General features: G+C 37.4%; 1 protein-coding gene across 5 annotated transcripts in view; it reads right to left on the bottom strand.

Annotated features, from left to right (window-relative positions):
• Window positions 1-228: 228 nt before the first annotated feature.
• The window catches only part of samd4a (sterile alpha motif domain containing 4A), a 174,656-nt gene continuing 159,863 nt past the window's right edge, over window positions 229-15,021 (bottom strand). For all 5 annotated transcript variants that reach the window (XM_048537812.2, XM_048537810.2, XM_048537814.2 and 2 more), the window contains 4 exons: window positions 14,422-14,623; window positions 13,723-13,849; window positions 6,368-6,451; window positions 229-3,178 (listed from right to left, as the gene is read on the bottom strand). In XM_048537812.2, the coding sequence (XP_048393769.1) occupies window positions 3,150-3,178; window positions 6,368-6,451; window positions 13,723-13,849; window positions 14,422-14,623 (442 nt within the window). In that variant the 3' untranslated portion in view covers window positions 229-3,149. The remainder of the gene's footprint in view (window positions 3,179-6,367; window positions 6,452-13,722; window positions 13,850-14,421; window positions 14,624-15,021) is intronic.

Genomic DNA, 15,021 nt, shown 5'->3' with positions numbered 1-15,021 from the left:
ATTCTCCATGCAATAGAATATATGAGTGGTGTCAAAAAGAGAGAAAATGCAGGGCATGAAAGACATACAAAAATGGGGGAGAAATAAAGATTTTGCCTTCTATATTTTCTGCCTTTTTTCTGTTTGAAAGCATGACTGAATACAAAATGTGTCTTCAACATATTAGGAATGTACAAACTAGATGTATGTATTTTATTTTTGCAGTTAAAAAAGACACATACACCACAGTGTTACAAAAACTTGTATTAATCATCTCCCTTCACTTTCAATATAATGCTGATATGAAATAACCATCATTTTAGTTAAGTGACAAGAATGGGAGTAATAAATACATTGTAGCAAGTTTGTTGTTTAAGTCACAAGAGTAGTTCATTGGTAACTTTAAACAAGAACATTTCAAAACTATACACTTGCAAAGAACAGCAAGTAAAACATATTAGTGTTTGTCATAAAGCTTTAACATGTAACAAACGTGCTTTTTCCATAAGGTGACAAACTGTAAAAATATGCATTTATGTGCAGCAATAACTATGCAAGAAACATACTTCTTGTACACTACCTTCTTTCCAGAGGGCAACAGGAACATAAACATGCATTTACAATGAGGGACTGCCTCTACTTGACATGCAACAAAGGAAAGAAAGGAATACGGATCCTTGTATTTTAAAGAGTGGACAGATTCTACATTGAACTTCAAAACTGTTCATAAATATATAGGGTATAGTATAGTATAATTAAAAAAAGGGAGGAAGTATCCAGGTCATTACTGTTAGCGTTGCTGTTGCTTCCTATTCCTCCCAGAGGAATAAACATTCATTATTTTCTGAATCGAGATAAAGAAATACAAAAAATAAAAGCCACCATAGGAAATTTTGATGACTTATACAAAACAATTTAATTCTTTTATTTAGTGTTTTATATATAGTGCACACCCATCTATTACAAGACCTGCCTTTGTAAATATATAGAACTTTTTAAAATATCTTGACTATTTTGTGTCTTGTGTTCCAGCCATTATCTCTTTAAAGGCATCACAGTAACCTGGCAGATATTACAGAAAACCTCAATTTCAGACAACTAAGTACAGTAGGATACATGTTTTGAGAGGCCTTTTTTCAGTTTTTCAATGTCAAGTTGTTAAGCACTTCGAACATATTCAAAATGGTTACGAGGCAGGGCTTTGTTCTGGGCTTGCAGAGATATCCTGTGTGCACATTTAACAAAACAAAGACAAAGACTATAAATATCAAGAATATGTCTTATCACCTTTGTTTTTTGAATTGGTGGTGCTACTTTGCTCTGTATAAAACAGTTAACACTTGGGATAGGTGTAAGATACAAAAGGAAAGGCACTGCCGCTTTATTTCTAGATATTTGACTTCACAGCCTTATATGCATGCAATCATCATTTCATAAATAATTCATTTTACATAGGATAGTATTAATCAAGCTCTACACCTGCAGTCAATACAGGACTCAACAGAAGAACAGAGAATGGCAATGTTCTCAAGACAGAAGCCACATATTAAAATTAATTCACCAGACAGCACTTCTTAGCAAAACAAACGTTTGTTGCTATGTAAATATTTAACCTATACCTTGTCAATAGTAATAAGCAATATTTAAAAAAGTTAACTAAATGGATGTTAATATTTTGAAACATACTCATGGTTACCAGCCATAGCAAGTTAATACATAACATATCTAAAATAATACATCTAATTAATAGATAACCTTTGCATCTATAAATCAGTGGAGGAATAAATATCAATTCTGATTTCTAAATACCTTTTAGGACTCTTGTTAAACAGGATGTGATGATGGTGAATGCAGTTACATTACCCTTTCTGAAGCTGTATTCACGGTATAAACATTATGTATATAGTTTAATACTTTATTCACCAAATTCATTTATAATACTGCATTTCCAACTCCGTTTCAGACAATACTACATCCACGTATATTCAACTTCATCCCATTATCTTTCTGTTGTTTCTCAGCTCTTGCCTTTTCTTTTCCTTACAGGATATACTAATTGTTACGTAGACTGTCTCTCTCAATCTGCTGCTGAAGCTCTAGGTTGTATATATTTGAACTTTTGTGTGTTTTGGGCATGTAATTGGTGGAAGGGACAGGAAAAACAAACATTCAGGATCTAACAACTTGTACACTGTATCAACTTGGCTTCAACTGTTGATTTAGAGCTTTTTGGATTTTAATAAAATATAAAACAAAACCAGAGCAAGCAGCATACTCACTGACAGCTAAACAAACTGCAAGGCCGATTAACTTTAACTCTCACCATACTACATCAGTCTCCTGCATTCAACAACATTCCAAAACCACCCTTCATTTCATCATTTTTAACATCTGTACCTATGTAGGACTAGCACTCATATTTACAATTTCCTTCAAAATGACCAAATATCCTGAACCATAGCTTTCTGCTACTAACTAAAAGAAGCAAACCTGCTGCTATCGCAGAAGGGAAAACTTAAATGCTTTGACAATACAAATCATAATGGCATACCTGAAAATGTTTATGTACCCTTTATGGTTATGTAAACAATATGCAAATTTATTTTAGTTACGTTTAAATCACTCATTTCAAATTTCCCTTCATGGCATACTTCAATGCTGAAAAGAGTTCAATGACTCCAATCAGATGCAATTAATATGAATATGTAGTTTTTTCCTCTTTTGGTCACATTTATAGTATAATTCTTTAGAAATAATAGCTTCTCAAAATACAGAAAATGTAACCAATGACTGTTGCATTGCTTCAACTTCAACTCTTCCCTCCTCATTTAAAAAAAATGGTATTTTACCATTCATTTGCCATACGAACACCAACTACTGTTTACATTAGTTTTATGGCCCTTCAGTTTTAAGCATCAAGAGGGTCTCACTGCAAAATCCTTTTCATGGACAGAACTACTTTTGATCAACCTGACTACACTTCAAATTTTGATGATAGAATAACAATCCAGACTCTTGCACAAAAATATGTTCATTACACCTTGCAGAAATATAACACAAGACATCATTCAACCCTGTCCACTGCATGGGACTGGAACTTGTGAACTGCGGCCTGAACCTGCAGCTACTTTTGTGGTTCAGAGCCAGCACCAATGATGTAGTTCAATCTTCTAGATAGTAGAGGTTCTGTCAACGCCATCTGAAAATTAAAAGCAAAATCAGTACTCTACAACTTTATGCAAGATCTAATATTTTTAAGGTCACGCAATACAATTTACATATGTATGAAAACATGCAGGGATTGCAATTAGTGCAAACAAAATATAGCTTCAAGAAAAAAAAGCAAAATACAACTTATTCATACCAACAGAGCTTTTGTATCTTAGTAAATGCAGGAATGTGTTGAGCAAAGAGCTAGATTGTTTGGACTGGAGGGAATCAAAGTCAATTATTAAATAACTTTATCTTCAATGAATTTATTAGGATTATTCCACGGCACAACATCGTGGGCCGAAGGGTCTGAACTGTGCTGTACTTTTCTATGTTCTATGAATATAACCCTTTCTGTGTAATAAGTTGTGAGGCAGATCATGCCTCACAAATCTTATTGAATTCTTTGAAGAGGTGACCAAACATGTGGATGAAGGTAGCACTAGATGTGGTATACATGGATTTAAGTAAGGCATTTGATAAGGTTCCCCATGGTGGGTTCATGCAGAAAGTAAGGAGGCATGGGATAGGGGGAAATGTGGCATATCAGATTCAAAATTGGCTGACGCGTAGAAGACAAAGGGTAGCAGTGGATGGAAAATATTCAACAAGGCGCTCAGTTGCAAGTGGTGTACCACAAGGATCAGTTCTGGGTCCCCTTCTATTTGTGATTTTTGTAAGTGATTTAGATGTAGGAGTGGAAGGGTGGATTAGTAAGTTCGCGGACGATACACAGGTGGATCGAGTTGTAGATAGTAAGGAATGCTGTTCAAGGTTACAAAGGGACATTAATAGGATGACAGCTGGGCTGGGAATTGGCAGAAGGAGTTTAACCCTGAAAAGTGTGAGGTGATTCATTTTGGAAGGACAAACTTGAAAGCAGAATACAGGGTTAAGGGAAAGATTCTTGGCAGTGTGGAGGAGCAGAGGGATCTTGGGGTTCAGTCCACAGTTCCCCAAAAGCTGCCACCCAGATGGCTAGAGTTGTTAAGAAGGCATATGGTGTGTTAGCTTTCATTAATACAGGGATTGAGGTCAAGAGCTGTGAAGTAATGCTCCAGCTATACAAAAGCCTGGGTCAGCCACATCTGGTGTATTGTGTCCAGTTCTAGTTGCCTCATTACAGGAAAGATGTGGAAGTGTTGGAAAATGTGCACAGGTGATTTACCAGAATGTTGCCTGGAACGGAGAGAAGGTTGAGAGCGCTAGGGATTTTCTTTTTAGAATGACAAAGGATGACAGGTGACTTGATAGAGGTTTACAAAATGATCAGAGGTATAGATAGAGTGGATAGACAGAGACTTTTTCTTTGGGTGGAGGTAGCAATTATGAGGGGGCATAGTTTTAAAGTGAGTGGAGGTAGATATAGGGGCGACGTCAGAGGCAGGTTCTTTACTCAGAGTGGTAGGGGCATGGAATGCATTGCTGGAGAAGGTGGAGGAGTTGGCCTCATTAGGGGCATTTCAGCAGCTATTAGACAGGCATATGGATGACAGTATAAGGTAGGGGTGGAGGTTAGATAGACCTTAGGTTTAGGGTAAAAGTTCAGCACAACATCGTGGGCCGAAGGGCTTGTACTGTTCTATGTTCTAAAACGGAAGCTTTGTGATGGATTTTATTACATCAGCAACATACAAAGTATAAACCTATTGATATCTTTTTCAGCACTGTTATCATTCAACAAGCACTGAAAAATAGTGGGTTACCATTGTATTTATCACAATAATTGAGAAGAATTTTGTTCAAAATACAACATTGAAGTAAATAATTGCAGAGTATTGAGCTAAATTAATAATTAAACCACTTGAAATTAAATTAAAAATCAATTCTACACAACTTGCATCTAAAACATGTGGAAAATTATAGGCTTTAATTGTGACCATTCAGGTTTCAAGCAATTAAAACAGACTAGAGCTTTAAGCTCAAAAAGATTACATCTTTGATATAATGATTTATAGATTTTAAAATATTCAAATTTTATTGTGAAGAAATCTTAATTCCTGCCTACAGAATTAATATAAAACGTACTATTCAGTTAGATGGCAGGCTGGAGAAAATTTACAGCATTGATCCAAAACTAGCTGACTACAAATAAAATATTACCACAAGTTAACCCAACGCTGTGTACTTGGCTGGGAAAGTGATATTTAAGGAAATGCTTCAAGGTTTGCTATATTAACAAGCTATTTAAACGACATGCAAAGCAGATGGCACACGGACACTGGTCGTTCTGTTCGAACTCTGGAGCATGACTCAAGGGCAGCAGTCCTACATACCAAACCACACCACATTATTGGCTGAGCTTCCCAAAAATATTATTAATAAATGACTTTAAACAGAGATTTCATTGTGGATCTATAGGTTTAATTATAAGTAGGACATTCAGTTTCCACTTCATTAATGAAATCAAACAGAAATGTGCCAAGTTGTGTCGAAATAATCAGGAAACAACTTATCAGAAAACAACTTGGAAATGTACTATTTGACCAGATTGATCCTTTAATTCTGGACCAGCATGAATCTTGAATCAAGGCACCAGTATACCAAAGATACGTGCATACTGTTCAACTGCTCCAAGAATAAAAAGTTATAGTATCTAAGCACCATTAAAAATACTTTTTGCCCATATGTTATTTATCTTGCAGTTTTCAGGACCATACTGTAAAACATATATGTACAAAAGTCATTTTGAAACTCACAAAAATAGCTTTATGAAGTGGGTAGAAAACATGGTGAGCAACAAAGAATTAGATCATGGCCTACAACAAATAAAGCTCCGTCTTTTCAACCTACGCAGGTAAAATTTTATTAGGAATATGTGAAGTTAAAATGAAATTACTACATGAAATCTGTACTGCCAGATACCAATTTATAAAACTTTCATACACATTACCAAATATATACTGAGTAAATCTGTCAAAGGCAAATTCCATTTGTCAAAATTTACCAATATTTAAGTAATTGAACAAAGTTCAAATAAAAACTTATCATCTTCATTAATATCCTTTGGGGAAAGAAATCTGCCATCCTTACCTGATGGCCTGCTTCTGAATTTAGGCCCACAGCAATGTGGTTGACTCTCAACTGCCCACCTGGGGAGTTGAAGATGGGCAATAAATGCTGGCTTAACCACCAATACCACATTCTATGAATAAATTTTCTAAAAATAAAAACTTACCACCCAGGGCATGTTCAGTCATGCTGAGGCACAATGATTCCAGTCTGTTGTTTATATCAGGTTCTGTTACTGGCACTTGGAACTCTAAAAGTCAAAATGCCCAACTATTAGGATTCAGAGATATACAACAAACAAGATTACCACTTTGAAACTGAAACATGTAACAAAATATCCACAATTTTCAAACGATTAAGATATATTTGGTTTCTGAAATTTGTACAAACGTAGAATCCTTATAGTGTGGAAGCAGGCCATTCAATTCATCGAGACCACACCAACCCTCCCAAGAGCAAAACACCCAGATCCACTCTCAAGCCTATCACCGTAACCATGCATTATCCATGGCTAATCCACTGAGCCTGCACATCTTTTGGAGAAGTCAAATTTGCCACTCTTAGTATGGCCAAGAAGTACACCTACTAAAATTCAATATGGTTCAACTGAAAGGGCAATAGTTTAAGGAATGGAAAACAGTGATGATATATTTGGAACCCATTTCCAGATATGAATATGATTCATGATATTGCTATTTGGAAATTGTTCTGTCCACTTTAGAACTCCAACGTATAGCATTAAGTTTGATTTGTGCTTCTATATTGTCTACGTTCTTTGTTTTAAGGTGGTATCATTTTACTATCACTTCTTAGTCCTGTGGTATGGGCCGTCAGGAAATATGTTTACACATTCATTTAAAATGGTACTTTTAAACCACCTGAGATAAGTAGTTCAGAGTGTTGGAATCAGGAGTTGAAGAACGGAATAAAAGAGGGTGTGTGTTAAACAAGAATAGCAAGCAAGTCAACATTTCGGGCCTGGACCCTTCATCAGGGCTAGGCCTGAAACAGTGACTTTCCTGCTTCGTTCTTCCAGCACCACAACGTATCAACTCTGACTCCACCATCGGCAGTTCTTACTACCTCCCAGTTATTAAAAAGCATGCCCTCTGACACAAAAACAAAGACACAGATGGTGACAGAAACAAAAATAAAATATTGTGGATGCTAAACAATCATATCAGACTTGAAATGTTAACTGTTTCTTTCTCCATAGATGCTGTCAGACTTGCTGCGTTCCTCCAGCATTTTCAATGCTAGTGACAGAAACAAGTTCTTTCAGAGAAAAGAAACTATCCAGAAAATTCATCAGTGGGTGTGCAGAATTCTTTCAGAAAGAGAAGCAGGTCAGTGAGAAACATCAGCGGTGCAGTATGGCAGTCTCCAAAGCAGCCAGGGCAGAAAAGGAAAGTAGCCTTCAATGGCCTCATGTCTGTAGAAGAAAAAGGTCCAGAACCAGAAAGCGGCAGAAGTCACTTTTTTTTTCTTTATTCTATTATGTTTCTGGTATTTGTTACCACCCTAATTCGTTAAAAATAAATAGCTTGCTGGGGATATTTTAAAGTTGAGTGAAACACATAGCTGTGGGATTGGAGTCACTTGTAGGCCAGACTGGGTCAGGATAATACTCGAATGGGCAATAAATGAGTTTTTAATTACAATGGTTAATCATTACTGAGGCCAGCTTGGATATTACAGATTTTATTAAGCAAATTGAAATTCCCCCAGTTGTGGTTGGACCCTTGTCCTCAGCCTGGGCCTCTGGATTACTAGCCCAATGGCATTGCTGCTGTGTTATCATTTCCCACATAAAGAACCCATTTAAGAAAGAATTAGCTATGTTCCCTATTTAAGAGTTTCAGGAAAGGCAAATTGAATAAACTGCATCAGGTAAATGCAGAAGTTTTCCAAAAAGAAACCAATTACAGCCTTGCCCAACGAATAAAAAACCTTAAGTAGAAACAGGGTGGCCCTTCACTGAGGTTTGAGTATCTGTGAGGTTGTTATTGAGGGTAAAAGGTCGAATATTTACTTCTGATGTTTTGTATTATGTTCTATGAATATATTCTGTGAATGTTACTTCTGCCAATTTGAATTTACAATCTGCAAGACTGAAGTCACTCATGATTATTATATTGCCAGTTTTACATGGGGTCCACAGCTATCCTCCGAAGAGCAGTCCACCAATGCCTCTACCTAATCCCTGTAACCCTGCAATTACCATAGCTAATCTACCTAACCTGCACATCCCTGGGCACCGTGGGAAATTTAGCATGGTCAATCCACCTAACCTGTGCATTCTTTGGACTGTGGAAGGAAACCCATGCAGGGATGGGGAGAATATGGAGACCATACACAGTCGCCAAAGGGTGAAAACGAATCCAGGTGCACTGACAGGCAGTACTGCCAACCACTGAGCCACCATGCCACCCTAGGAAATGGCTAAGGAATTGAATACACATAGATACCTTGCACCTTAAACGCTACAAGATAATAGTAGCATTCGAACAATTCAAGATAGTTTCACTAAAACAATATTAATTGATCTAGCCAGGGATCAGGCGGTTTTGGATCTGGTAACACAATGAGGCAGATTTAACAAATGACCCGAGAGTAGGAAACAGTCACCAAAACACAGCAGAATTTAGAAATCAATTTTGAGGGCAAGAAACATGGACTGGAAACAACAATGCTAAAGTAAGAAGTGAGAGCAGAGTTAGCTGAAGTAGATTGGGAATGGAGTTTAGATGAAAATGTGGTTGATGAACTTCAGTGGTTCAGCAGTTTAAGGAAATAGTTCACAACTCAAAGATATATCCCAGTGAAGAAGATTTATTCTAAAAATTGAATAAACTAACCAGAGTTAACCAAAAGGTTAAGGGTAGTATCAAGTTAGAGGAAAAAACATACAATGTAGAAAAGATTAATAAGGCAGAGGATTGAAACAAAGAAACAAAGAAACCTACAGCACAGGATCAGGCCCTTCGGCCCTCCAAGCCTGTGCCAATCAAGATCCTCTGTCTAACCTGTCATCTATTTTCTAACGGTCTGTGTCCATTTGCTCCCTGCCCATCCATGTACCTGTCCAAATGTATCTTAAAAGACTCTAACGTGTCTGCGTCTACCACCTCCGCTGGCAACACGTTCCAGGCGCCCACCACCCTCTGTGTAAAGAACTTTCCACACATATCTCCCTTGGTAGAGTTTAAAAATCAAAGGAACCAAAAAAACGAAAAAAAAAATGAGTAAACTAGTAGGTAATACAAGAATGGATATTAGGAGAATTTCTTTACCTGCATCTTTAAAAAAGCCAAATGAACAGAGAATGAGGCTGAACAAATAATAATGGGGAACCAGAAAATGACCGAGGAGTTGAATAAATACAAAATACCACGTATCTTAAATGTAGAATGATAACATTCCAAAAGTATCTAGTAATCAAAGGGCAGAATTTGGGAAGGGATGGTGGTGGGGTGAGGTGAGGGGGCATACGAATAGAGTATAATAACTATCACCAGAAAAAAATTACCAGAGAAACTAGTTTAGAGCTAAGACTAATTTAAGTCCCCTGGACTTGATAGGATGCTTCCTAAAGATACTAAAGGAAGTAGCTACGGAAAAATGTCTCAGAACTGGAAAATTGCCGATTTAAGATCCTTATTCAAAAAGCAGATTGTGACAAAAACAGGTAATCATAAGCCATTCAGCATAACCTGTCAGTCAGTCATTGGGAAGGTACTGGATTATAAATATTGTAAATAAAGGATGTTACAGCAGAGAACTTCAAAAATAACTAATATAATTAAACAAAGTCAGCTTGATTTCATGAAGGGGAAAACATGCCTGACAAATTTATTTGAATTCTTTGAGTAAGTGTCAAGCAGGTTTGATAAATGCGAACTAGTAGATGTTACATATGTGAACTTCCAAAATGCACTTAATAAGTAGCACACAAAAGATTGGAGATAAGAGATCATTGTTTTGGGAGGGTAGTACATTTAGCATTGATAGAGAATTGGCTAACAGAAGACAGAAACTTGAAACAAAAGGGGCATTTTCAGAATGGCAATCTAAAACTAATGGAAGTGCCATAGGGATCTAGGTAGAGCAACAATTATTTACAATGTATATGAGGAAGTGAATGTACATTGCCAAGCTTGCAGATGGCAAAAATTGGTGAAAGAACAAGTAGTAAGGACAGCACAAAGAGACTGCTGATAGATGTTGGCAGATTTAATGGCAATTTAGCATACAAAACATAATGTGGGAAACTAGGAAGTTATGCACTTTGGCAGGAAGAAGAGAGGAGCTGATTATTTAATTGGAGGAAAACCGCAGGAAACACCAACACAGTGATTTGGAGAATCTCATGCATGAATCATGAAAAGCCAGCATACACGCCCAGTAGGTAATAGGGAAGGTTGCTCCCTGCTCCCAATCTGCTCTCCTCCTTTGTTTAACTTCTGTTACTACTTTTTTAAAAAAACTTTGCTTTATCTTCCTTCTTTTCATCTTTTATATTTTCTGTAGTGGGTTGGTTGGCAGCACCAGCGCACCAATGAGAGCGGGCTACATGCAGGGTGGTAGATTTGGCTTCTTTTGGCAATAGGAGGCCAGCAACAGCTGCAGTAAGGATGTTCTTCCAGTGATTGGAGGCCTGCAGCAGGCACATGCATTTTCCTGCTTTTGGGATCTGTGGCAGCAGCAGCAAAGTCATTCTCCTGGCATCTGGGGCTGACGGCAGCGGAATCTTCAAGAAAGCACTGCTGGCAAGGCAACATCTGCAGCTGAAGCAGTACACGTGCCTCGGTGGCAAACTGGTCTGGCAGCGAAGCGAGTGTGGGTTCAGCAGCGTCAGCGAAGTGGACCCAGTGGCAAAGAGTCACCTAAAGGGAGGCAACTCCTATGTTGGTTGACTGAGCACAGGCGGCAGTGAGGCAGTGGAGGTCTTCCTCGAGACTAAGTGCCCGTTTACCAATTTTTTTTGTTTCCTAAGAATTTGATCTTACGTATCTGTACCTAGGTAACTTTGTACCTAAGATAGCACTGTAATGCGATTACTATAAACTTTTCACTGTAGTCCTGTGGGAGTGATTTCTACCTATAAACTATATTTATTAACTATAGAAAGTATTAGTTAGACCATATCTAGAATACCGTGAAAAGTTTTATTTCCCTTATTGAAGGAAAGCTAAACTGGCATAGGGGGCAATCCAGGGAACGTTCACTCGGTCGATTCTGGGTGTGGAGGGATTTTCTTATGAGGAGTGTTGAATGTATTGGACCTGTATTCATTACAGGTTAGAAGAACAAAAGGCAAAAACAAAATGTAACATATATGGTCTTAGGGAGCTAGACAGTGTGAACGTGCAGAGGTGGTTTCCATTTGTGGGAGAGTCTAGGACCAGATGACAATCTCAAATTAAGGGTCACCCACTTAAGTCAGAGATGAGGAGAAATTTCTTCAAAAGATTGTAAAACTGTGGAATTCTTTGCCATAATCACTGTGGAGGCTGAGCTGTTAGGTATACTCAAGGCTGGGATAGACAGACTTTTAAATCAGCAAGGGAATCAAGGGCTATGAGGAAAAGACAGGAAAGTGGAGTCAAAGCTGATTAGATCAGATATGATTTCATTGAATGGCAAGGCGGACTCAATGGCTGAATAGCCTACTTCTGCTTCTGCACTTTCTGATTTAAAATAAGCATGACAGATCTCAGGGCTTTAACAAGCCATTCACTGAATCCATCAACACAATGTTCCCAAGCTGTTAAATTATCAGAATATATAACAAATGACAACGTGAATCCAGTGAGATAATGTTGAAATAAAACTGAAGTACAAGAGAAAGTCACCATATCTGACAGCATCTGTGCAGAGAGAAACAGAGTTAACATTTTAAGTCCAATGATTCTTCCTCGGAACACAAGATGCAAAGAAGAAAGTCATTGGACTTGAAAATGTTAACTGTTTCTTTCTCCACAGAAGCTGGTAGCCCCGAGTTTCTCTAGCACCTTGCGTTTATTTCAGGTCTGCACAAACTACAGTATTTTTATTTTATTTTATTGAAATAATTTTGAAACTGTTTGGTCTTGATGAGAGCATACTGCATTAAGGTTTAGGCTCACTTCTTCAAAAAGGATATTCAGTTACTGAGTGGGCAAGTTGAGGACTAACTTAGGGGAATATAGGATCAAAGCATGTTTTTATGACACCTACTGAATTTAAGCACAAGGAATTCATGCTTACATATTAAGACGAACAAACTAAAATAGGAAATGCTGGGGGCGAGCTTTTTCTCTTAAAAACTAAAAAGGTATTAACGCAGGTGATGGAAGAGGATTGCTCCATTGTTTTCAAGGAAGACCAACACAGCATATTGCCAAATGGGATCCAGAGCCATCACAAATATGAGGGAATATTGCAGGTCAAATTTATCAAAATCCTTTTCATTTTAAATAACACAGTCACCTTTCTCAAAATTTCTTTGTCTTAGTCAAAAGAATCAGTGTTTCCCTGATCTGATGTCATATTGGATCAGAAAATGTTTCCCTCTCCACAAGTACTTCCACACTAACTCAGTTTCTCCAGCACTTTATTATTGCTTAATTTCAGATTTCCAGCATCCATAGTATTGTTTTTTTTTCTAATTTTTCTTCAATCTTACCACATTGAGGGCAGGCATTATTCACTAAGCATATAAGGCCATTTCTAGCATTCATACATCTTAAGTCTTATTATGTTAGATAAAATATTTAGTCACCTAATAAGTCACAAAATCATGCCACAAACTTTCAAATTATCAATGTTAATGACAAATCAGTTAATCCTTTACCACTAGCAAATATCTAGATATACATTCCATGCAACAACCGTAACTTTGAAGAGATATTCTCCATTTTATTTGGTTATTATATAACTCATCCAAGGCAAGAAGTGCATAGCAAGGTTTCTTGCTTTTTTCTATTTATTCTACAAATTTTCAAAAAGTCATAAATTGAGCAGAACACTGACAGTGAGAAAAAAAATCCAGGTTTTCACCGTATATTTGTTAATACAAAAATACAATAAACCTTATCAACACTAATGCATTGAATATCTTCCATGATGATTGTTACATTATTTAAAAATAGAAAGTATTGTTGTTGTTGCACTAATGCAATAAATTTCCAGAAGTAACAAAGCGTCTGGTAGAAATCTAAGATCCACATTGTCAACTTGTTATTTGTAGAGGCAAATCGCTCCACTGAAGTCCGTGATTTAATCAATCCAGTAATCTGACTAGCATCAGAAAATTTTTGCTCAAGCTACAGTGGACTCTGGTTTGCATATTCTGGACTGTAGCTAGCCAATCAGCCACTGTACATGCTGGTTATTTAGGGGAAGAAACAAACTTTTTATAAGTTGAGAGGAATGCAAGCTGACAACTGAGGCCCAACATTTTCCAAGCATTTACAAGTACTGATGTTCATCTTCATCGACATATAGAAAGGCAACTGTTTATTATTTTCCTCTACTCACCTTGCTGCTGGAACATCAACATAGTTTGTGGTGATGTGTGGACAGGCAATGAGCGGGTACGCTGCACTGAACTATGGGTTCGGCTTGGCATGCTGTTACTTCCTCCAGGGTTAGCAAACCATAGATTCTGTGAAAATACAAGTTACGCATTGTAAAACAATTTTAATTTATAGAGTCTCTCATATGGAGAAACTGTTGGCATTTGGAATCAACTGTATATTTTACATCATGCTCCACTACTCCAAAGCTTACAATTCTTACAAGTTTCATTCATTGTTTGATGTCTACACACTCTGAATGAAACTGTTGTACAACCCTGTTGTGCACACAAAATTCTGGGCTTCACCCTTCCTGGAGAAGCAGAGTCTGTTCTTTTTTCCGTATTTATATCATCCCACCTCAGTACCTCTACACATCAAAGTGAGGAAAAACAGGAAATGCCTTCAGAGTGTTCTCACTGGGGTCTTTTTATAAAGGAACCAGCAAAGTTACTCAAATCAGGAAAATTTGAGAGAAGTTTCCAATCTGGATTTGGCAAATGTAACTAAACAGTCTACTTTCCTGCCCTTTAAACTTAAACAGGGTGTGCTGCATTTGCTGGCTAAACAAACGTTGCATTTAACTAGTGAACTTCCCAAAGAATACATACTTGCAGAAATTTTAAATTATAATACAGAAAAGCAAAAGACTTGAACAAACCTGTCTTCCTTGTTTTAATATGGCAGGATTGCTGGCTGCACTACGCTGTGGGGCACCCATAAGTCCACTGGGGCCCATAAGACCCAATCGAGCGGTGGGCATATTTCGAGGAGGCATCTGAAATTGGCGTTGGGTTCGTCTACCTATTCCTCCACCCACAGATCCAGCTGCCGGTAAGGAGTTGGATTGACTAAAACCCCAGCTATGTGAAGAACAGATAGGTAAAACCGACAGTTTTAATGCTTAAAAAAGTTGAGACAAAGATATGACATGATAAAGAGATAAATTTGTGGCATGTCTCTAACTTTTGTTCATTTTGTGTTGTTTCCCTCTAAGTGAATGTTCAAATTTAAATTTGTGCAGTTGATAGCTAGTTGACAATAAACAGGTATGAGGTGATCGCGATACTAAACTACTGTGCTGCTAATTTAGCAAACAGCACGTAGGTATGCCAGAGAATACATGGGAAAGAGCTGGAAGCACAAGTAAAACAGTACTTCAATGACCAGGAATTTAGTCAGAGGGAAGTAAAGAACATAGAGGAAAGGGGCGAAGAATAATTTACCTGAATATTTCAATAGTAAAGATTGTTACCTAACA

The sequence above is a fragment of the Stegostoma tigrinum genome, chromosome 10 (genome assembly GCF_030684315.1).
Source record: "Stegostoma tigrinum isolate sSteTig4 chromosome 10, sSteTig4.hap1, whole genome shotgun sequence".
Classification (NCBI taxonomy): domain Eukaryota; kingdom Metazoa; phylum Chordata; class Chondrichthyes; order Orectolobiformes; family Stegostomatidae; genus Stegostoma; species Stegostoma tigrinum.
Note: the sequence above shows the minus strand (reverse complement) of the source record. Positions and strands in the feature narration are given on the sequence as shown.